Raw genomic sequence first — 22,429 nt, forward strand, 5'->3', positions numbered from 1 at the left:
GAGAGAGAACATCTATTTATTTCGCATGCAGCCTGTCTAAACTATGGCGAACCAACGCACTCCTTTTCCTGCCCGCCCTGGCCAGTCGAGGTGAAAGCCTCAGTACCGACCAGTTCGATGCGGCACCCCGAGTCGAGGACCAATATGAATGGGTGAGTCGAGGACCAATAGTTATGAGCGAGTGGTGAGTGGTAGTCGAGTGATAACCCGTGAGCGAGTGATATGTATGAGATCCTACTGCTCACTGCTCAATGCCCCTAGTAAGCAGGAAAGGAGTGTGACGGTTCGCCATAACTACATAGTCTAGATAGGCTGTATCCGAAATAAACTGAAGATCTCTCTCTCTGCTCAATGCTCAATGCTCAATGCTCACTGCTCAATGCTCACTGCTCAATGCTCACTGCTCACTGCTCAATGCTCACTGCTCACTGCTCAATGCTCACTGCTCACTGCTCAATGCTCACTGCTCACTGCTCACTGCTCACTGCTCACTGCTCACTGCTCACTGCTCACTGCTCAATGCTCACTGCTCACTGCTCAATGCTCACTGCTCACTGCTCAATGCTCACTGCTCAATGCTCAATGCTCAATGCTCACTGCTCAATGCTCACTGCTCACTGCTCACTGCTCAATGCTCACTGCTCAATGCTCACTGCTCAATGCTCACTGCTCAATGCTCACTGCTCACTGCTCACTGCTCACTGCTCACTGCTCACTGCTCAATGCTCACTGCTCAATGCCTAATACTTCGTTCTCAGTGCCCACTACCCACTGCTCACGGCTGCCGTGACCGTACTCTACGGTATCCAAGTTTCAAATATTGGGTCCTATGTAACTACCATACCTAGTACAGTAGGTCTGAGTTTTGAGTCCGAAGTTTCGAGCAGCAAGACCGGTGCATGCTCGGTACATAGCGATAATAGTGATATGTCCATGGAGGCCACCGATGTCCCTCAGCATGTCCCTTATCATGTCCCCTAGCATGGCAACGATAAACTCCATACTCATCCCAACCCCGCCGGATTCGTGTTTGCAGTGTTTGCAGTGTTTCCACTGTTCATGTTTACACTGTCATTTCACCCTCACACACATCACTTCCCACTCCTTCAAAGATAAGTACGCGGCCTTGATCACATCTCATGCATTCATTCCCCACTACTTTTCCCCCCTCCCCTCTTCACCCCCTCCACCCTTCACTCCACACCATTACCGCTCGTAGGCACCGTACGTACAAAGTAATAGAGCCCCATCAAATACGCCGAACCAATGCGCCCAGAAAATCCCCATAAAGTCAAAGAAAATCAAGGAAAAGGAATCAAAGAAAAGACACCCTATACACACCCCACCACCACACAAAAAGAAAATATTGCCAGGAGAAAGCACCATGAAACACGAACGAAGAACTACTCTTCATCGGGCCTAGTATCGCCGTACTTCCACATTCCCAAGTGCGCCTCCATAGCCTGATGCATAGCCGCATCAAGGTCCGCAATGACGTCCGCGTACGCGTTACGGATGCCAGGCAGCATCTTCGCGGGGACGTAAGCGAGGCCCGCGGCGACCAAGTCGCGGTTGATGCTCGCGCCGGAGGTCGCGGCTTCGGGCTCGAAGAGGGTGACCATGAGGGAGCCGTCCGACTTGACGTGGTCGACGTTGGCGACGAGCTGGCGGTTGCCAGTGAGGCTGACCACCATGTCGTAAGCGTCTTCGGCGTACATGCTATCGGAGGGGAACTGGAGGAACGACCAGGTTGCGTCGGCGGCCTGGGGCTTGAGACGGTCTGCCGAGAACTGGGGCGCGAGGGGACGCATGCGCGTCCATGAAATCTTCTCAGAGTTGCCGAAGTCGACGTAGAGGACCTCGGCTTCCTTTGCGGTACGGTCGACGTGGCGAATTCTGGCGCGGTAGAAAGTGTCGTCCTCGGTGAACTTGGCGGCAACGAGCTGGCCGACCTTGGGGGGTCCCTCGATCGGCTTGTTGTTGGCAGGCTGGAGATGGAACTTGCGGAAAGACTGCATCAGCTCCTCGAGGGCGGAGGTGCCGGCGCCAACAAGCTGAAGCTTCAGATTGCCGAGGGTGTCCGAGTGAGAAACGACGACATCGCGGTAGTCCTTCTTCCGCTCGACGGTTTCTTGCTTGGTGACGTAGCTCGTGGTGTCCTCTTGCTCGGCAGCCTCCTTCTCAGGACTCCAGTCGTGCCACATTCCCTTGTGTGCAGTCTTCGCCCGGGTCTCGGCCGCAAACAGTTCGTTGGCGTGTCCGGTCTTCTCGGCAGAATAGGCGTGGACACTGGCCAGTCCCTCCTCGACGAGGCCTCTGGCAACGTTCTCGCGGTTGACGTACATGGTACCGATGAAACCACCGACACGATCGATGTCCTCAACATCGATTTCGACATCGCGCTGCATGCACTTCTTGGAGACGTACTCTAGTGCTTCCGGGCCGAAGGGCTCCGACTGCTCGTTGGGGTTCCTTGCGGTTCTCGGGCATCGGATACCGCTCAGGATGAATGTGAGACGCGCATTCTCCTTGGGGATGATGACCTTGAATCTGGAACCAGATGCGACAAAGTCGACGATAGCGGGGACCCTCTTCTGGCGCTGGAGGAAAGAAAGATAACTCTTGGCCTTCTGTAGAGTCTCAGAAGCCTCGACCATCTTAGCCGACGCAGGTGCCTTCGAGGCGTACATTCCCTTCGACTCCTTCCTGGCAGCCTCCTCAGCAGCGGCAAGACTGTCCCAGATAGGAGACCGATCAGTGTCGTCCTTTCGGTGGCGAACAACGGAAGCATATCCGTTCTCAACCATGAGAAGAGCGATGTTCTTGTCGGCCAGAGTGACAGTAGCCATTTCTCTCTCCTCGTAGCCCTCCTGTGCTGCCCGCTTTCCGTCGATGCTGACGCGTACGTGCTTGCCGATGAGCTTCTTTCGCAGGAACTCCTTAGCATCCGCCTGGAAGGGCGATTGCGCCGGGTCCGACGGCTTGGGCTGTCTGATGCTGGAGAGGTTGAGCTTCCGCTCCGCGCCGGCCTTGTTTCTCACAAAGATGGTATCCGCACTAAGGATACGCGAGACCACAGCATCAAATTCGCTACCAGACTCCTTCTTCTTCGGTACGTGCGCCTTGAAGACTCGAAGCTGGTTGTCTCTTGCGTGCTTCTCGGCATCTCTGAGTCTGGCCATTGCAGCTCCGAGGAAGCCGCTGTGGTAGTCCACACATCTGGCGTAACCCTGGGCAAGGAGGAGTTCGGCAATGTTTCCGGCAGGATGCACAATCGAACCGACGAGCTGGCCTTGAGGGCTGACCCCGAGAAGGTCGACGTGGATAGTACGCTGAAGAAGACGGGCCTCGACGAAGTCCTTTGCCTCGTCACCGTACTCTTCACCGGGGGTGACCATCTGGTTCGCGTCCATTCGGGTAGAGAGAGGTGCACGAACACCAGCGAGGAGAAGAACAAGCTGCTGGTGAAGCTTGGGGGAGATGATCATGCGAACCGCGAACCTGTCGGCGGAGATGACACGCTCAATGATGGCTGTGACAACAAGCAAAAAATATCAGCCTCCATCTCACGACATAGTGATCAAACACAAACTCACCAGCAATCTGCTTCCCCTTATGCTCCTCGAGGAAATCATGCGGGCTAGCAGGCAGATCATATCTCGCATCGATATGATTATCGCCGCTCAAGTTCCACACGCCCTTTCCCGCGCTCCTCGCCTGGTCCTCGTAGATGCGGAGCTTATCGACCAGCACGTTGTCCTCGATCCTCTGCGTGTCGTCACGGAGCTTGACCTGGCCCTCGGAGACGAGAACTTCCAGGAGCGAACGGCCGTCGGCAAGATTGACGATTCCCAAGTCGCGGTTGGTGTTGGGAACATTCTGCGTGATGACGAACTGCACTTCCTTGTCCACGACGAGCTTGCGCAGGTAGTCGCGGGATTGGAATGCATGGGGCTATATACACCGAGACGTCAGCAAGCAAGCCCGGCCTAAATAGATGCTCAAGCTCAGGTGGATGTGCGTACCTCGTCACCCTCGCGGCGGAGGCGCGGGGCGGAAACGTAGGCGAGTGTCAGGATCTTCTCGGCGTTGGATTTGCTCGACTTGAGGATCAAGGTGTCGCCGCTGGTGACAGCTTTCACTTTTGCGAGAAGAGCCATGATTGAGAGTGATGTGCCGGCGGATAGTGTGTGGTGCGGTAGAGTTGACGGGGTGGTTGAGCAAGCAAGCTGTGGCGTTGCGGGGTGCTGGAGAGAGAGTAGCTTGTTAGCAACCGAGAGAGAAAGAGACAGAGACCACGAGTGTATAACCACAGGAGCGCAGTGACGGAGGGGATGGAAGCAGCAGTACTATATACCTCTAACAACGTGTATAGGTGGTTTCGACGGGGTGTGTGTAGATGAAGTTCTTTGCAATTGAGTTGCGGGAAAGAAGAGAAGTGCGGAGAGCGGGAGCGAAAGATGAGGTTTAAGATGGAGGTTGTGGTATAGGTGTCGGGTTTGACGTGAACGAGCAGGGTTCCTGCATTGTGAGACAACAAAAAAAGTTCCCACCAATTATTTTACGCGTACACTTGACAGACGCCCAATCGGAGCATGGAAATCGCGACGAGCCCAGTACCGTATGTGGAGACCCTCGACTGCCCAACGATCTGGACAACGAACGATTTCCCCTGGATCATCGTATCCTTGGGACGAGAAGTGGCCACAAGTAGAAAGTCATCGTACGGTCACACGTAACTAAGGTGGAATAAAGGGGTGGTGGCGAAGTGACTTTGCCACGGGTCATTCTGGCGCCACATAGGTACATATAGGATCTATCCGCAGCAGCTCATGCCTGCCAAGCGAGGGACTCAGATGCGGAGTTTGATAGCCAGTCCTATATAACTACGGAATGAAGGGGTTCGTCTGGAATCTGGATACTTATACCAACGCTGTTCGAAAGCTGGCCAATTCGGCGTCTCGGCCAGCGTAGAATGGCTTGGTTCCGGACCAGTTTGGGGCCAGCTATCTCAAAAGCCGTACATAAACCGTCAAGTCCGGTGAGTCGGTGGGGCTTTTACGTAGGTACTTCACAGTTTCCGAGGCAGACGATTGGCAACGATCCCGAAGATGACAATCAAGTAGGAAACGCCTTGGGGGCAACAATTTTTGTCTTCATTATCAGCCACATCTCGGCGAACTACACATCTTGAGAATAAATCATCCAACACGAGCAATCGACCGACAGTCCAGCAACTTAGTTGTTGGTGATTCCGATGACACCTAAGGTCACATATCAGCCCTGTTCCCGCACCGTGGAACGGAAGAAACAGATATCACTTACCGCAAGCGGGGCGGAGACCAGCGTTTCCGGTGGTGACGGACAGCTCGTGTCCTCCCTTGCCGAGGTCATCAGTGCCGGCGTGGACAACGACAGTCCTCTGCAGCCTCACAGTCAGCCATGCATCCACATCAGCCTTTCTCACCGACAGTACTCACTCCCAAGACGCTCTGGGGGCCAATCAGCTTGATGAGGTGGTCCTCGATGCGGCCCTTGGCAACACCGTCGGCGTCGGTCTTGATGTTACCCAAGTCACCCACGTGGCGGTTGTCGTCGGTGGGAGCACCGTGGGTCTTTCCGAAGGGGTTGAAGTGGGGACCGGCGGAGGTGCAGCCGTTGGTGTTGTCACCGAACTCGTGGATGTGCATGCCACGCTCGGCGTTGGCATCGACGTGCTTGATCTCGTACTCGATGATGGTGGGGGCGTTCTCGTTCTCCTGCGAGAACTTGACGGTGCCGGAGACACCGGAGTCACCGCGGACGACAGCAACTATGGGCGCATCGAGGTCAGTTGCGTTCTTGCGCAGCAAACGACACGCGGGGGGAAGAGAGGCGAGGAGACAGCCGAGGAGAGGTGTGAGTGCCAGCAAGGTGTCTGTTGACTGCAGGAAGGTGCTGGACCCGTGCATAGATGAACATCCGCAAGCCAACCAGTGGCAACTATAAAGACCCTGGCGTCCTCTATTCTCGCCCACACCTTTGCCCCCTCCTGCTATCTCGTTGTACCTCCTCCTCACCCTCCTCTTCCTTCTCTTCCTCCTCCGTTCTCCCAATCGCCAGCCGACATCCGGATTCAAGCGCCCAATCCGACAGAACGGGAAGCGACAGACAGGACAGAAAAAAGGAAACGAATTGACTTACCAGCCTTGGCCATTTCGAAGTAGTTTATTGGTAGTGGTGGTGGTAGTAGTGGGAGGTGATGGACAGGTTCGTGAAAGAAGCGGTTGTTCGAGAGAATTTACGAGTGCGGAGTCGGTGGAGAAGGTGGGAAGAGAGGGGATATGATGTAGTATGGTGGGGTGGAGCGGAGCGGGGGACGGAAATACTACTACGTACCAGGTATAACTTACAGCCGGCGCGCCCCACCAAAAAGCACAGAACCGCTTCGAGAGAGCATCACATACCCTGGGCGGCGAAATGGAAGCTCGAGGAACTCGGATCGCGCCAGCTCTTGCATTTGTGATCCTACTCTCCCTGCGAGCTGAACAACTCGTGCGCGGTTGCTTACTCGCATCCGGCGGTCTAGAGCTTGCTGCCCTCGGAGTTTGGGTGCTGCCGACGATCGTGGTGGGTTGGGATGTCGCGGGATGGCGGGGTTGCACAGTGGAAGCACGAAGAGTCTGACTCTCCCCCCGGTCCAGTACTCTGCAGGAGTCCACCCGTACACCATAATTGCTAGCATCTTTGTCGTCAACGGTGATTCTCTTTACCAAATTTATGAGTTGTCCGTACCCAGTGGATTAAAAGCTTACATACTCCCTCTCGCGCGTTCTCGATAACGTGGAGTGCTAGTTTCGGTCTTCCCGCACCCTCCACCGACGTAGAGTAGAGCCCACGAGGCAAAAACGATCGTCACCAACATCAAAGGAAGATTCTTCGATGCTGGGAAGACACGGACTGTGACCCCGACGTGATTTGAACACGCAGCCTTCAGGTCTGGAATCTGACGCGCTACCGTTGCGCCACGGAGTCATGATGGGAAATCTTATCAGATTGAGATTATTCTCACTGTTGCTGCTACGAAATGGCCCGAATGAATTGTGCGTGAGCTGATATTGCTGGTATACGTTCTGCGTCTTTGCACTGCCACGTTGCTCGCCTTGTAAGCCTCCTGAGCGTGTTGGTAGCAGCTGCGGCGTGATCCGCAAGCTGCAAACCGAGCTTTTATCTTCCACCCCGGGAAATCATGCGAGGAAATCCAGGTCCTTGTTCTCAGTGGGCCTCGGGGTATGTTTAAACTGCAAGCTCGTAGCAGTGCAGTGCAGTCCCTGGCGTCATGGGTCTTTCCACCTCGAGATCTCTTCCATTGGACAACCGCCCGACGAGTGACGACTTATGAATGCCCCATGCCATACGAGACAGCGCTCCCGCCCGGATCCGCTATATCCCAAACACCTATATGCCGTACACCGGCTCTTCCCGGTTCCGTATATCGGTTCCCCGGATTGTCGTACCGAAAAAAGAAGCCGTAACCTCCGGGGCCGGGGGTGGGGGAGAGCTTCTTTTCGTCCGGCGGGAGGACGGCGGGAGGACGGGAGGACGGGTACCTGCCTGTCTGCCTGCTCGCCTGCAGCTTCCATCCCGCCAGAACGAACCTCTCACCCACACACCGAAAACGTTACAACACACCTACCCAAGCCCAGCTCCCCGGATGGGTACCTGCATCTCCCACCTGCATCACCCAGTGCCCACCTGCATGTTCACCTTCATTCCGTCGGAGACTGAACCCGATCCAGGGCGTCAGGTAATCTGGTCCAGAAACGGTGTCCGGCTGGATGACTGGGTCCGGTCCGGATGGGTGAGTGCACACTGCAGGGACTCCCGACGGGGACGGGGACGCATCATCGTCGGAGACGATGTGTAAAGCGGATACGGCAGTTTCGACTTTCCGGGACGGCTCGACTCTCGAGGCGAGAAGTCTACGTGGAGTGTGGAGTGGGGAGGATCCGGAAATAGTAGTGAAGTGGAGGAGAGTGGGGTAGGTAGATAGGGAAGGGGCGGGCGGGCGTATGTGTATATATCCCAGACCTGATAGTTGGGAAGACGGAAAGGAACGAAGGAACGAAGGAACGAAGGAAGGTACGAAGGACAAAGGGTTGGCATGACGGGGAACCGTCCGAGCGTAGCTGCGTAGGTACTTCCCTAGGTATTGAATCGAAGTGGAAACCGGTGTCAACGTCGGCTTCCGCGTCGTAACCATAGTAGTACGCATTCGACCGGACAAAGGCCGGTATTCGTACATGGATGTATCTGTACCCAAGTAAGTCCAAGTAAGCACCCAAGTAAGTAACTCCTATGATATCCGCGTCCACTGTCCTCAGCTCAATCCCAACCGTTCGCAGCCCACAAAACTACCGCAATCCCAGGCACGGGGGAGGGGGAGGGGGGTTGCCCACATGGCACAAATCCCAGACGGCCCATACATGCCTCATACATACCGGTACCATACAACCCAGACCCCCGCCACCATCACCACAATTCTCCGCCATCCCCCCGTCCGGCAGCGAGCGGGAGAGGCGGGGGGCGGATGTGGCGGGTATCCGCAACGCGCGTATGAGATGGGCTCGTGCGTATATAACCGAAAAACTCCGCCAACCAACCTAACCGCAAGCAAAGAGCGGCGAGCGCATTCCTGTCAACCACGAGTCCACGGTCCCGCAACAACTCGAGCCGAGTGTGGTATGATGCGTACGTACGTACCACTTGTGTACGGTAGGTATCCTCCCAAACTCGTGGAGTCGTGGTCAATCAATCTGTTGCGTATGCCGTGCTTGTGTGCCATGCATGCAAGGAACAGAGGTGGGAGATGGGTGGAGATATGTACGAGATATGTACGTCCCCCGTTGCCCGTTGCCCGTCGCAAGTTGCCAGTTGCCAGTTGCTCGTTATTCTCTCCGCATTGGGGGCCGGAGAGGGGCCGGGGGATGGCAGAGTAGAGTATCTAGAGGCCAGTTTAGCGTTTCAGGAATATATCTACATGTTTGTTTCGAAACGGCGTCTACTTACCTAGAGTAACGGTGAGAAACCTGCTGTCGAACTTGAACTTGACTGGACAGTGCAAGCCTGGGAATGTGATGGGTGTGCACATAGTCTACATACGTAGAGTGCTATGCAGTAAGTGGACTCGTGGAGTAAATTGACCGGATTGGCAAGGGGTAGGTAGGAAGTAGGAATGTAGGTATGGTAGGTAGGGGATAATACCGGTGTGTAGCAGGTAGCAGGTCGGTAGGCGCTTCAGACTGACACGGATCGACGTTTACAGTTCTTACTCTAGGTACTCCACTTTACCAATTGATAGGTACATATCAATGGACGGACGATGACTCGGCGAGGCTGCAACTCAGCTGCTTCACCGAGACCAGTGAGTTCGTTTGGGTCGGGGGATTCGCGACGGGTCCGGGGGAGGGTGGCAGACTCCAGAGACGACTGCTGTCGTCCGAGGCGCAGGGGCGGACTCGGAACCGGACATGGACTCTGGAGCGCAAGGGTGATGGATGGCCACATTCCGGCCGAATCGATGCCATGTGGCGGGTGGGCGCTTGAGACGGATGGGTATGCACTGTGGATTGTATTGTGTACCGCATTGTGTACTGTGTGGATATTATGATCCGTGAGCAGCTGTGGTTACTGTGCAGGTGAGCCTGCACAGCTTGCGGCTGATGTATACTCTAGAGTAAGGCCACGAGGTAAGGCGCTCTGACATGACGGCCCATCGGCAAATGATAATATGTACATACATGTCTGGCACATGCGAGAGTCCCGGCTTGCAGCATTCACTGGACTCTGGAGGCTTTTTGGTGGTTGAGGAGGAGGAGGAGACATCTGGGTACTCAGCTACTGCGGTAGGGCGCCATGTGTCGCTTGAGGAAAGGTGTCCGCCGCGGATGTATTCGGACACCATCAATTCGTACAAGCTGCGAATCGACGTCCCTTGTCTCCGGCACACCGGCACCACCGGTACCGTAGGAAGCACCTCCCCTACAAGTGTCCACTCACGCACGTTTCTTCTACCCAGGGATGATCTCTCGATAAGATGCCACACACCTTTTTTTTTTTGCATGCCTGGGTTCCCCCTTCGCAGTTCTGCCCGATGTATGTAGAGTACCGGTATGAACTCCAAATATGTAACGTCTCGAGAAAGAAGAAAGAGAAAAAAGAGAAGAGAAGAGATCGCCAGAAGGAGAGGAGGAGTTACATAAGAGTCGAGGAGGCGGCGGTACATATTGGCACCCAATCTATTTTAAACGGCACGGCATGTGCCATCCATCATCCATGTCTGTATGATGTTGGGACCTTGGATGCGGGTTGCGAACGGCGAGCGAGCGCCATGGTCCACTGGATGGATTCCAGCCGTGGTGGCTGCGGGCTGCGGGGCTTACCTACTGCTGCTTAGCAGTGCAACGCGGACGCGTAATGCGTAGCTTGGATTGGAGCAGTGAGTGCCCTCTTTGGAGAGCCTCACCCTCCTGGGTATCATACATCCCATACCGCTGTTTATCGCGATCGTTCCGCTGGAGGGGCCGGCTTCTTCTTCTTCTTTTACTCTCGGCTTCGTCTTCTTTTTCTTTTTCTGTTTCTTCTCGTCTCCTTCTAGTCTTCTTCCTCCTTTCCGCTTACGATTCCCACGAACTTGCGGCTCTTCTTCTTCCTCCTCCTCCTCTTCCGCTTCTTCCGCCTCTTCCGCATCCTCATCCTCCTCCTCCTCGCCTCCCATTGCTATCCGCTTTTCGAAGGGAAAGATTGCAGCAATCCGCTTTGGCACATTCGATTTGTCGTTTCGTCGTATCCGAACAAGCCACCCGACTCGATCCAGTAAGGCTCAGGAGGACCGCTCTCGAGTAAAAAAAGGAAAAAAAGCATTGTGAGCAGCTGCGGCTGGACGAAGGAGCACTGCGCACTACGTTACATCCGTTCTTAGGTCACCCTTGTGGCTCTGTCGGCAGCTGAAGGAGACTTTTTTCTTCTACTTGTTCCTCCTTATAAGCTTTCAACTTTCCCCCTCGTGCCCGTACTACGCACATCATTGGATCTGCGTTTTGTCGTCCGATAGATTCACACCCTCGAATTCAGGCATCATATCTTTTGAAGGTCGAACACGACGAGAATATACGACTCGAACGAACCCCTCGTTATCGACTGCCGCCCACTGAGATCGATCTTTCGGACGAGCTATAGTTAGCACAGCAACGATGGTTACCTTTCGGAAAGCTGTCATCATGGCAGCGGTGCTGCTGTTCATGATCTTTATGTTATATCCTCGACATTCATCGATGCACACACAACGAGCTCCAACATCATCACCACCATCAACAGCAGCAGCAGCAGCACCACCGCAATCTCCGGGGTCCGTGAAGACGGATACAACACCCAATTCCGCCCCACCGATCACGACCCAACCCAAACCCACCGTCCCAAAGGTCGACTCCGGAGCGGCAAAGGTGCAGCAGAAACTCGCGCTGGCCGCCGTCCAGAATCTCCCCATCGACAAGCAGCTCGCCTACCACTTTCCATACTCGGTCTCGTCAAAGTTCCCCGCGTACATCTGGCAGACCTGGAAATACACACCGGCCAGCGGCCAATTCGCGGATAAGTTCCGCGTTCCCGAAGCAAGCTGGACCGAAAAACATCCCTCGTTCGTTCACGAGGTTCGTCGTCATACCCCCGTGCAACTTGGCAGCTGCTCTAGCCAGGTACCGTCACGAATCACGCTAATCACTGCGGCACTTTAGGTCATCACCGACGATGTGGCCGAACATCTGATCCGGCATCTCTACTCGGCCATTCCCGATGTGCTGGAAGCATACCTTTCCATGCCCCTCCCGATCCTGAAGGCCGACTTCTTCCGCTACCTGATCCTCCTCGCCCGCGGAGGAGTCTACGCGGACATCGATACCCAGGCGCTGAAGCCGACCACCGAATGGGTCCCGCAATCCTTCAACGCCAAATCTATCGGTCTGGTGATTGGAATCGAGGCGGATCCCGACCGCGCGGACTGGGCCAAGTGGTACTCCCGCCGCATCCAATTCTGCCAGTGGACGATCAAGGCGAAACCTGGACATCCGGTACTGGTCGATATCGTCACCAAGATCACGGCGGAAACACTCAAGCGCAAGCGCGAGGGAAACCTCAAGCCCAACCACGATGGCGTCGTAGAGTGGACCGGACCGGCCGTCTGGACTGACTCCATCTTCTCCTACTTCAACGATCCCAATTTCTTCGAAACCACTGCGTCGGCCGGGAACATCACCTTCAAGAATTTCACCGGCATGAGGGACTCGAAGAAGATTGGCGATGTAGTGGTCCTTCCCATCACCAGCTTCTCCCCGGGTATCGGGCACAGCGGTGCGGGGCCGGTCGAGGATCCCATGGCGTTCGTCAAACACGAGTTTGAAGGTACCGTCTCACCCACCCTCTTGACACATGATCCGTCGTACTGACTCGTTCTGTCCTACAGGCTCGTGGAAACCCGCTACCGAGCGGATAATAGAACCCAAGCCGCAGCATGATGCGAATCAGCAGCAGCAGAACCCACAGACATGATTCTTATCTTTTAAATTTTATTCGAGAAAAGTGACTGGCGTGTAAATAGACGGGACGGGGTTTTGGTTTTGTTCTTTTTTGGGTTATATCATTTACAATTGGGAAGATCATACCGTTTCTTTCTCTTTCCGGGATGGGGGGTTTTGTTTTGGATAATACCTAGCATTTTTGGTATCTACCGCTGCATGAAATGAAGTTGCAAACTTGCAACTTGTAACTTGCAGGGCTCCTTTAAGTATAGTCTCAGCTTCGCACTGTGTTTCTCCTCGGCGCGAGGATATGAGGGGGCTGAGCTCCGGCCTCCAGCCGCGGGAAAGTCCAACATCAATGAGTTGACATACGGCAAGTACGGCAAGTACCTACCGCCCCAGCCACGCTCACGAGTCGGGTGAAACGTGCGCACCGACCATCCGAACCGACTTGTACCACCACGGCGCCACCACGGCACCAGCACCCTGTGCAACCCCACCACCATCCAAACGCGACCGAGCCGAGCACCACCAAGCTCCTACCACCAAGCTCCCAGCTCCCAGCTCCCGCATCCATCACGCACCACCACCCCACCACACGCAAACGAACAAACGAACAATGTCAGACCCAACCACGACTACCGCGATCGCAACACTGCACACGCTATCCACGCGGCTGTCACGTCTAGAGTTCACACTGACGGGCAGCCCGCGGCCACCCGCTCCATCTCCTCCAGCAACAACCCCAGCAGCAGCAGCAGCCCCCTCAGCCCCAGCCCCGCCAGCTCCTCCAACGTCGAGCACATCGGCAGACCCGCCAACCGCGACCCCGATCCAAATCCCAATCCGCACCCGCATCGCAACGCTGCAATCAGACCTGCAGCGCCTGCAGGTAAAATCGCGGACGGTCGCTGAGATATTGCAGATTCGTGTGCCCCCCCCCCGTCCTTGTCCCCTCCCCGTCCCCCCGCGTCCCCCCCCCTTGTCCCCCGTTCCCCCGCCCCCGCCACTTTCCGCTAAGACTCGCAAACAGACGCGAACTACCCCGAAGCCTTCACCTCGACCCCCCATCGCGTAGCGGAGCACGGGCCCCCGGCCTCCTCCAAAGCCGCCACCGTATTGTCCTCTGCGCCCGACCTCGCGTCGACCGCGTCGCGCCTCAGCGCGATCGGCGACACGCCTATTCCCGCGTCAGCGGCCAGCGCGCGGCTAGTGGCGTTGCTGCCTAGGCTGCAGGAGCTGGAGGAGACGCAGAGGAGGCAGGCGCGGAAGGTGGCGGAACTTAGGTCCAGGTCGGTTAGGGTGCTGGAACAGTGGTATCAGGTGGGGGTCGTCGGGGTTAATGAGTGTTTTGCTGAGTGGGATGAGCGCACGGGGAGGGTGGAGAGGGGGGTTGTGAGGAGGGGGGCGGAGGGGGTTTGAGGATTGGGGGGGTGGTAATAATGGGTTTGAGAGAGAGAATATCAATTTATTGTCGCGTGCGGCCTTTTGGCAATGTGCTGTTGGGCGGGCGTCACGGCTTGTTTCCGCCGGGAGAGATACGGGAGTGAGTGAGACTTTGTGAATGAGACCTTGTGAGCCAGTGAGTGAGGAGGTGGTATTTGTTTGTGCAGTAGTACTACGGAATCTACTATACAGTTTACTCAATCATCAACTCCGTCTCCCTCTAAATCCCTAGTTTACTCAATCATCATCATCGTCTCCCTCTATCCATCCATCCATATATCTATGACAGCTATCTATGATAGCTATCTATATTTAGCGTAAAACGCCTCCTCCTCGAGCCGGCGGTTGACTTTCTCAACGACGGTACAACCTCTGTGCCTCAGACTGCCTCCGAGGTCGTTGGTTGTGCGGTTCATAGGCGGGGGAATGGCAATGGGTGTTTAATGCGCGTCATGGCGTGGAATACTCAAGTGAGCGAGCGAGGAGGTATTTGTGCAGTGCAGTGCAGTACGGCAGGTACTACGGAATCTACAGTATCTACAGTTTACTCAATCATCATCTCCCATCTACCGTATATATCCATCTATCTATCCATCTATCTATTCATCCATCTATCCATCCATCTATCCATCCATCTATCCATCCATCTATCCATCCATCTATCCATCCATCTATCCATCCATCTATCCATCTATCTATCCATCTACCGTATCTATGATAGCTGTCTATCTATACTTAGCATAGAACGCCTCCTCCTCGAGCCTTTGCTTGACTTTCTCGACCACCTCTGCGCCCCAGACCGCCTCCGAGGTCGTGGGTTGCGTGCGGTTCAGCTGCTAATCATCTGCTGAGAGGGCATGGTGATATGCTGGGAGGGCATGGTGATATGCTGTCTGATGCGCTTGGAATACGGGAGTGAGTACAGGGAGCAGGAAGAAAGGGAGGCGGAACTGAGACGAGAGGAGGAGGAGGGTGCTGAGGCTGAGGAGCCGGGGGCAGGGAAAGCCACATCGGGCCACTCGATGAAAGTCGGGTCGGACAGTTGCGAGGAAACGGAGTGTGTACATATATTGCCATGATCTACTTAGGTCGCAAGCAATCACTGATTAAACAAACAAAAATACGGGAGTGAGTGAGTGAGACCTTGTGAGTGAGACTGGGTGGGCGAGTGAGTGAGGAGGTATTTGTGCAGTGCAGTGGTACTACGGAATCTACTCTACAGTTTACTCAAGCATCGCCTCCCATCTATGTATCCATCCATCTATCTATCTACATATGATAGCTATCTGTATTTAGCGTAAAACGCCTCCTCCTCGAGCCTTTGCTTGACTTTCTCGACCACCTCAGCACCCCAGACCTCCTCCGGCGACTTCCGGGCGATCAGAACCTCCAGCTCATGCTTCTTAGCCTCATCCTTCGTCATGAGCACCAAATTATCAACCTGCAGCCTATGATCATCCTCACCCCAGACGCCCTCCATCTTCTGACAAAACGGCAGAGGGAGCCATCTCGTGAGTGCGAGTCTGGTGGGGTACCCAGAGACGACACTCTTGCCCTTATAGACCTCCTCAACGACATATCCAATATCCGCCTCTGTGAGCGGAAGCCTCAGACCCACCGCGTTCCCGCGCAGCCGGCTCTCTAGCCCCGCCAAACGCGCTTGTATGTCCTCGTACAGCTTTGTGCGGTTCTTGCCGAGCGAGTACTCCACCGGGTACGAGGCGACGTGCGTTAGGATGTGGTTCGCTACGCAGAGCCCGAAGAAGCCCGGCATCGTGCCGAGAACGGGGAGGATACGCGCACGGAATGTAGGCAGTACGCTGAGCTCCGAGACGCTGCCCTTTGAGAACTCTTCGTCTGCAAGGGGGAGCAAAGTGGCTTTGCCCGGACCAGCCCGCTCGAGTGAGTACACGACGGGTATGCCGGTGACGATGCCTTTTTGCCGCAGTCGACGCCGTGTGGACCGAGACAGTGGGTCTTCGTTTGACTCCGAGATATCGCCGATGTTGATCTGTAGTTTTTTCACGGTAAGCGTGGGGTATGGTGAGTGATATCTCGTGGAGCGACGTACCCTGGTAGGATCGCTCTTGCAGCCGGCGCCCATGGACGAAATCACGGGTATTCCTCTTGAGTGGCAGAAATGCAGCAGGTCGACCTTGGTATCGATATTGTCGATAGCATCGACGACGTACGTGGGGTTGCCGGCCAACAGCGCCTCGCCATTCTCCATATTCCACAGCTCGTTCCGCGCATCAATCTCGACCCACGGCGCAACCTGCTCCAGGTGCTTCCGCAGCGCTTGCACCTTGGGCGTGCCCACGTCCGCCAGCGTCGCCACCGCGTGCCGGTTCAGCGATGACAAAGTCACTTGGTCGAAGTCTACCAGTCGCACCTTCCCCACCCCGGAGCGCACGAGCATCGTCGCCGTCCAGGATCCTACGCCCCCGCACCCCACAACGATCACGAACGCGTCCCGCACCTTCTGCAGGCCGTCGTCGCCGAGGAATACGCGGTTGCGCGCGAGCTGCTCGAGGATCAAGTCTGCACGGCTTAGAACACGGGGCTGGAGGCGTGTGTAGATGCATACCTTCGTCCCAATCGCCGCGCCTCGCTTTCGCCGCGAGTTCCGCATCCGGCTCGGTGTGCAACCTGGAGGTGGACGCCGGCGCGCCGCCGTATTCGGTAAGCTTGAGGCCACAAGGAAAGTCAGAGTTCTGTCGTTCGCTGTGCAAATGGGTTTCGGCGGCTACACACGGCGGTGGAGTCGTCCCGTGACCGGATCGAGCTCTTGATGTCCCGCAGTTTCTGGTTCTGCCGGGCCGATTGGAAGGCGAGCAGCGTGGTGCCCACGGCTACCCCCGATGCGACCGCTGTTAGCACCAGCTGCGCACGGTGCGACGAGAGCGGCCCCGTAATCGTCGACCAGTCTAGGTGGTTCGGATTCATCTCGTGCGTGTGCTGTTGTTGTTGTTGCGGCTGTGGATTGCGGAGGAATTGGAGAATCCGTGCTATGTATATGAGAGTGGGGGGTGGTACTGTGGCATCCAGACCGTAACACAGCAGCAGATGGAAGGGTATGCTTAACGCAACCCATGCGTGGCAGTACAGTGGGTTGGCGCCTCCAGTACCCGCATCTTCAAAACGTAATACGATCCTCCCTTCCTCTCTCTCCTGAGTCGTGTACGTACTATTCTCTCTAGTACAGTCCTGGCACACGACACCAATACATAATCACCTGTCACCCTCCCCCACACACAGACACGCTCGTTACCAACACTTACGCACCTAATCCCCCATCGCCAGCTCGCCTGCGAGAACGCTGCCAGCTTCCTGGACCCATCCGCCACTCCACGCCTCGCTCGCGATTTCCAACAGTTACAAGTCACCACGTCCCTGTGCTACCGCATACGCCGCCTAACGCCGCTCCTCGAGGGAGTCACTCTCCAGCCCCAGTACCACGCGCGCCGCAGAAATGGTATCGCAGAGCTATTCTGCGATCAGCCAGAGCGATGTCGATGGCGGGCCGGTGGTGTCAGCACCCGGCTCGGTTTCGGGCACACCCAGGTACGTACCTCCCGGTGTAGTTACCGTTGGACTGCTGCCGGCGCTGACTGATGTGTTGCTTCGCAGACGCCGACGGAATAGTAAAGTACACTACGGGCAGGCAACATGGACGAGCAGCGTGGTGAATTTGCTCAACACGAGTCGGTCTCCCCCTGCCTCCGAGTAGTTTTGGTGGCGAACGGCGCTTACATTACCGGAACGTGTAGTTGTCGGCGCGGGAGTCCTAGCGATGCCGCATGCCATGAGCCAGTTCGGAATGGCACTCGGCGTTTTTGTCATTGTATTCTCCGGCTGCATGTCCGGATTCGGCCTGTATCTGCAGGCAAGGTGCTCGAAGTATGTCGAGCGCGGGACGTCAAGCTTCTTCGCGCTGAGCCAGCTCACCTACCCCAATGCCGCTATCTTGTTTGATGCCGCCATTGCTATCAAGTGTTTCGGTATGCGAGATTCTGCGCGAGGGTGTGGCAGAGCAGAACATTGGGGCTGACTCGGATTAGGTGTGGCGGTGTCGTATCTCATCATCATCGGTGACCTGATGCCCCAGGTCGTGCGCGGGCTCGGCGTAGACCCGGAGAGATTCGAGTTTATGCTGGATAGGCATCTCTGGATCACCGTGTTCATGTCAGACTGCCCGCATCTCGAGGTTTTCCGGCCGTAACTGACTGTTGTTAGGCTCGTGGTGATCCCGCTGTCTTTCCTTCGCCGGCTCGACTCGCTGAAGTACACGTCGTTCATTGCCCTGGTCTCGATCGGATATCTCATCATAATTGTGGTGGGACATTACATTATCGGCGATACGATACCAGGAAGGGGCAAGGTCCACCCGATCCAGTGGGCTGGTCCCATTCAAGCTCTCAGCACGTTCCCGGTCGTTGTGTTTTCCTACACATGTCACCAAAACGTATGTCCTCGATATATCCCTCGTGGGTTCATTCATTGATGGTTACTAGATGTTTGCGATTGTGAACGAGATTGAAGACAACAGCCACAAGTCTACGCTCAGCGTCGTCGTGGGCTCCATCGGTTCCGCAGCAAGCATCTACGTCCTCGTCGCCATCACGGGCTATCTCTCGTTCGGAGACCACATTGGCGGCAACATCATCGCGCAGTATCCCAGCACGTTGGCCTCGACCGTCGGCTGCGCAGCCATCGTGATCCTCGTCATGTTCTCGTACCCCTTGCAACTCCATCCCTGCAGAGGAAGTGTTGACAACATCTTGAAATGGCGGCCCCGCCGAGTGCACAGTCCTGCCATCCCCGGCCGCGCCGTCGAGATGAGCGATATCAAGTTTGCGGTCATCAGTACGATCTTAATCGTGGGCACTTACATTACCGCGATGAGTGTTAATAACTTGGAGACTGTTCTGGCTTATGTTGGCAGTACCGGTTCCACCGCGATCAGTTTGTACGTCCACCTTTTTCTTTCCTCCTTAGCAGCATGTACTGATGTCTCGCAGTATCCTCCCAGGCATATTCTACTGGAAGATATCGAGTCCCGACTCCGACAACCGATACCTGCTCAAAGTGCACGACGAAGAGAACGACACCGAAGCGGCCGTGCAGGAGCAGACCTGGGGCCAAAAGATGCTGCGACGCGGCGCGTTGGCCCTCACCTGCTACGGTGTCTTCGTTATGATCACCTGCCTGAGTCTCAATATATTCTACAGTGCTAAACACTAGAGGTTTTTTTTTTCTATTTGCGTTTTTCGATTTTCGATTTTCCTGTGTTTTTCTGGGGGCGTTTGGAAGAGGCCGGTCAGAGGTGCAATGCTTGATATATTTCTTGTTTTGTAGACTAGATGGATGACGGACGGGGTGTATGATAGGTACTAGGTGAACTACTCTAGAATCTGGGTTGGGTGAAGGGGCACTCGCAATAGAGGCAAATTGATCGGATTTCTGCCATGACTGGTCACTGGAGACATGATTGTGGACCCTGGAACGTGATCAGTGATCGCCGGCAAATAGTGGTACAAGCAGGCCGGCCGATGACGACATATCAATATCCAGCATCTCACCGGTATGTAGAAGCCCCTCACCTCTCTCACTCCTCTCCCAACAGCACAGACCATCACCGTCGCCATGCCCGCCATTACCGCTTCTGCATTCTCCTCGCATCCGGTAACCTTCGATTTCTCCTCGCACACCCTAACCGTGACCCCTTCGGGCGGGGACCCCGCAACAACCATCCCGCAATCGCAGCTGATCTGCCTTCTCCCCACCTCGTGCGCAGACACATACACGCTCGTGCACCACGCCTCGGACTTCGATCTCGTGCGCACACCCATAACCCACCCACCAGCTGCGCTACTATCATACCTATTCCTACACCCCCTCCCAGCGCACCTAACGGACTCCGCCGTAACCGTAGTAGTATCCACGCGCTCCGGCGGCGGCCGAGCAGAGGCGTACTGGGACAGCGTGCTGGCAGAGTTCTTGACGGAGGACCTTAAGATTCCAGCGCGCGTCGTGAAGACGACCGATGCTAGCAATATAGCCGAGGTGGTATCTGCGCTCTCCGCGCGGGACGGGGACGGGGACGGGGACGGAAACGGGGACGGCAAGAAGAAGAAGAAGAAGCACACGCTGCTCCTCCTATCCGGCGACGGCGGCGTGTACGAGGCACTCAACGCCCCGCGCAGCCCGGGCGGCGAGCAAGCGCTAACCCTCGCGCTCCTCCCCTTCGGCACCGGCAACGCTCTCTCATCCTCGTACCACGCCGCGCGCGGCTACCCACCACTATACGCGCTCCTCCATGGCGCGCCGCGGGCGCTACCGACATATTCCGCACGGTTCTCGGTGGGGGCGCGGTGGGTGCACGGCGGAGTGCACGGCGGCGAGGTGCGGGCGGTAAAGGGTGCGGTTGTGGTATCCTGGGGATTCCATGCCTCGCTTGTCGCGGACGCTGAGGAGTTGCGTGGAGAGGGCGTGGGTGTCGAACGGTTCAGGGACGCGGCGGGGAGGGGGGTCAGGGAGATGCATGGGTATCGGGGGGTGGTGGAGTATAAAACCGCGCTGGGGCGGGGGGAGGGGGAGTGGGAGACGCTGCAGCTGGAAGGGGATAACGGGGGGAAGGCGCACTTCTACACCCTCGCGACGATGTGCTCGAACCTTGAAGCGGCGTTTACCGTTTCCCCGCGCAGCACACCCGGGGAGCGCGCGATGCATCTGGTACATTTCGCGACGCTGGATGCGCCCGAGGAGGTGATGCGCATCATGGAGAAAGCGTATAATGCAGGGAAACATGTCGAGGATCCGAAGGTGCAGTATAGGAAGATTAAGGCGCTGAGGATCACGGTACAGGAAAAGGACGAAAGGTTTAGGAGGGTTTGTGTTGATGGGGGGATCGTTGTGCTGCCGGAGGGCGGATCGGTGGAGGTGGAGGCGGGGGCGGAGGGAAGGGGTGTGGAGATGGTGTGGGTTGAATGATGATATTCGTGGATAGATGGGCAGATGGATAGATGATACCCAGGGAAGAAGGGAGATGAGATCTGTGAATTGCGTTTCAATGTTTTTAGTTTTATACCAATATACCTACTTGCTTGCTTGATTTGCTACAGATACTCTGGACGGAACCCAAGGAATGATATCAGTAGAGGAAGCTATAGGAAGCTACCTGCTCGGGTTCGGATGTCATCCCTCATGGATAGCTCGTGGATAGGGAGCATATCACGTATCCAAGTGGCAGCGGCCTTTCAGCAGAGGCAGCAGAACTACCAGAACCAGCAGGGCTATCAGGTCCGGCCGAATCAGCTGGATTATCAGAACCCGCAGGGCTATCAGGTCCGGCCGAATCAGCTGGATTATCAGAGCCCGCAGTATCAGAACCAGCCGAATTAGAGCTAGGATCTGTAGAACTACCAGAACCAGTCGGTACGTATATCAGATCTATCAGAACCAGCAGTATCAGGGCCACTATGAATCCGAGTGCCAGGAGCCAAGGGCATACTACCTACGAAGGATTTCGACAGTCTGGCTCTGGCATCTGCTAGGTAGATATTCCTGACATAGACCCAACACCTTCTGATCTGTAGTATCTCCCACCAAAGGACTCGCCGTTTCCCCCTTAAAGGTCGTTTTCACATCTACTACTTCCTCTCTCTACGAGTGACGCACCATGACCGCCGCCCCTCGTCCCGCCCCTCGTCCCGCCGAGTTGCCGCCACAGGGGGTGCGGCTGGGGGGCGCGCGGCAGGTGACGACTCTCTCGCGCGGCTACTCCCAGGCCCCCAGCGAATACCAATGGGCGTTCGCCTCGCCATCTTTGCCGTCAAAAACGGTTTCCCACCACCCAAATAAACTCCCACATAGACTCCTGGAGTAGACCAGAGTCGAGAGGCCAGACACGAGCAGTCGCAGCAGCCGCTTCCCCACTCCCCAGAGTCCCAGACCTAACCACCCGTCGGTCAGTCAGTGAGCATCCAGGCACCCCCACGGGCCTAACTATGTACCCCCAATGTGAGCTTCTAATAATAGCCGCGAGCAGATCTGGTCTGGACAGTGGACAGTGGATCAATGTTGCCTTGTCGAGAGTGCTTCCTTCCTTCCAAGTGCCTTCCTTCCCTTCCAGCCTGTTCGGTAGGCCCCCCGGTGGGATCTGACAGGGAGGAAGGGACTCGGCAGGGAGGGAGGGACTCGGCAGGGAGAAAGGGAGGGAGGGAAAGAGAGGGAAGGAAGGGAAAGGGAAGGAGGGAAAGGGAAAGGGCAGGTTTCTTCCTCGTTAACGGTTCTTTGAAGGAAAGGAGCTACGGTATCTATGATAGGTAGGATGGAAGAAGGACGCTGCTCTGCACATCACGTCGACTTCCTCCGTTCCTGATATCTACTCTAGGACGCGATAGGATGCGATAGATGCGATAGATGCGATG

General features: G+C 55.9%; 9 protein-coding genes across 9 annotated transcripts; 4 read left to right on the forward strand and 5 right to left on the reverse strand.

Annotated features, from left to right (window-relative positions):
- Positions 1-1,179: 1,179 nt before the first annotated feature.
- BZA05DRAFT_387956 (uncharacterized protein) lies at positions 1,180-4,491 on the reverse strand. Its single transcript, XM_051482627.1, has 4 exons — positions 4,358-4,491; positions 4,026-4,247; positions 3,597-3,954; positions 1,180-3,532 (listed from the first exon to the last, which is right to left on the reverse strand). Exons 2-4 carry the CDS (start codon positions 4,158-4,160, stop codon positions 1,404-1,406), a joined length of 2,622 nt encoding a protein of 873 aa, XP_051342399.1. The 5' UTR covers positions 4,161-4,247; positions 4,358-4,491; the 3' UTR covers positions 1,180-1,403.
- A 486-nt stretch (positions 4,492-4,977) lies between these two features.
- Positions 4,978-6,671, reverse strand: BZA05DRAFT_387958 (superoxide dismutase). Its single transcript, XM_051482628.1, has 5 exons — positions 6,184-6,671; positions 5,481-5,812; positions 5,326-5,422; positions 5,128-5,264; positions 4,978-5,067 (listed from the first exon to the last, which is right to left on the reverse strand). The coding sequence occupies exons 1-4, from the start codon at positions 6,194-6,196 to the stop codon at positions 5,239-5,241; spliced, it is 468 nt and encodes a 155-aa protein (XP_051342400.1). The 5' UTR covers positions 6,197-6,671; the 3' UTR covers positions 4,978-5,067; positions 5,128-5,238.
- Positions 6,672-7,021, reverse strand: BZA05DRAFT_387959 (uncharacterized protein). The gene is made up of 2 exons (XM_051482629.1): positions 6,775-7,021; positions 6,672-6,724 (listed from the first exon to the last, which is right to left on the reverse strand). The coding sequence occupies exon 1, from the start codon at positions 7,014-7,016 to the stop codon at positions 6,831-6,833; it is 186 nt and encodes a 61-aa protein (XP_051342401.1). The 5' UTR covers positions 7,017-7,021; the 3' UTR covers positions 6,672-6,724; positions 6,775-6,830.
- Positions 7,022-8,599: 1,578 nt separating this feature from the next.
- On the reverse strand, positions 8,600-10,756 carry BZA05DRAFT_433907 (uncharacterized protein; the record flags this gene model as incomplete). The annotated part of the gene is made up of 7 exons (XM_051486290.1): positions 8,600-8,642; positions 8,743-8,983; positions 9,049-9,133; positions 9,361-9,601; positions 9,780-10,020; positions 10,087-10,125; positions 10,660-10,756. 6 exons carry the CDS (start codon positions 10,754-10,756, stop codon positions 8,928-8,930), a joined length of 759 nt encoding a protein of 252 aa, XP_051342402.1. The 3' UTR covers positions 8,600-8,642; positions 8,743-8,927.
- A 302-nt stretch (positions 10,757-11,058) lies between these two features.
- Positions 11,059-12,876, forward strand: BZA05DRAFT_197132 (nucleotide-diphospho-sugar transferase). The gene is made up of 3 exons (XM_051479452.1): positions 11,059-11,687; positions 11,772-12,435; positions 12,497-12,876. Exons 1-3 carry the CDS (start codon positions 11,232-11,234, stop codon positions 12,580-12,582), a joined length of 1,206 nt encoding a protein of 401 aa, XP_051342403.1. The 5' UTR covers positions 11,059-11,231; the 3' UTR covers positions 12,583-12,876.
- Positions 12,877-13,029: 153 nt separating this feature from the next.
- BZA05DRAFT_368727 (uncharacterized protein) lies at positions 13,030-13,973 on the forward strand (the record flags this gene model as incomplete). Its single annotated transcript, XM_051481594.1, has 2 exons — positions 13,030-13,480; positions 13,585-13,973. Exons 1-2 carry the CDS (start codon positions 13,171-13,173, stop codon positions 13,971-13,973), a joined length of 699 nt encoding a protein of 232 aa, XP_051342404.1. The 5' UTR covers positions 13,030-13,170.
- A 1,145-nt stretch (positions 13,974-15,118) lies between these two features.
- Positions 15,119-17,017, reverse strand: BZA05DRAFT_387967 (uncharacterized protein). Its single transcript, XM_051482630.1, has 4 exons — positions 16,752-17,017; positions 16,585-16,684; positions 16,069-16,538; positions 15,119-16,008 (listed from the first exon to the last, which is right to left on the reverse strand). Exons 1-4 carry the CDS (start codon positions 16,941-16,943, stop codon positions 15,280-15,282), a joined length of 1,491 nt encoding a protein of 496 aa, XP_051342405.1. The 5' UTR covers positions 16,944-17,017; the 3' UTR covers positions 15,119-15,279.
- Positions 17,018-17,175: 158 nt separating this feature from the next.
- On the forward strand, positions 17,176-19,500 carry BZA05DRAFT_368733 (transmembrane amino acid transporter protein-domain-containing protein). The gene is made up of 7 exons (XM_051481595.1): positions 17,176-17,561; positions 17,628-17,701; positions 17,768-17,998; positions 18,059-18,182; positions 18,234-18,462; positions 18,512-18,966; positions 19,019-19,500. Exons 1-7 carry the CDS (start codon positions 17,470-17,472, stop codon positions 19,239-19,241), a joined length of 1,428 nt encoding a protein of 475 aa, XP_051342406.1. The 5' UTR covers positions 17,176-17,469; the 3' UTR covers positions 19,242-19,500.
- BZA05DRAFT_471391 (ATP-NAD kinase-like domain-containing protein) lies at positions 19,501-21,401 on the forward strand (the record flags this gene model as incomplete). The annotated part of the gene is made up of 2 exons (XM_051487956.1): positions 19,501-20,977; positions 21,122-21,401. Exons 1-2 carry the CDS (start codon positions 19,644-19,646, stop codon positions 21,399-21,401), a joined length of 1,614 nt encoding a protein of 537 aa, XP_051342407.1. The 5' UTR covers positions 19,501-19,643.
- Positions 21,402-22,429: the final 1,028 nt, after the last annotated feature.

Source organism: Tricharina praecox (assembly GCF_024521635.1).
Source record: "Tricharina praecox strain CBS 144465 chromosome Unknown BZA05scaffold_4, whole genome shotgun sequence".
In the NCBI taxonomy this organism is placed as follows: domain Eukaryota; kingdom Fungi; phylum Ascomycota; class Pezizomycetes; order Pezizales; family Pyronemataceae; genus Tricharina; species Tricharina praecox.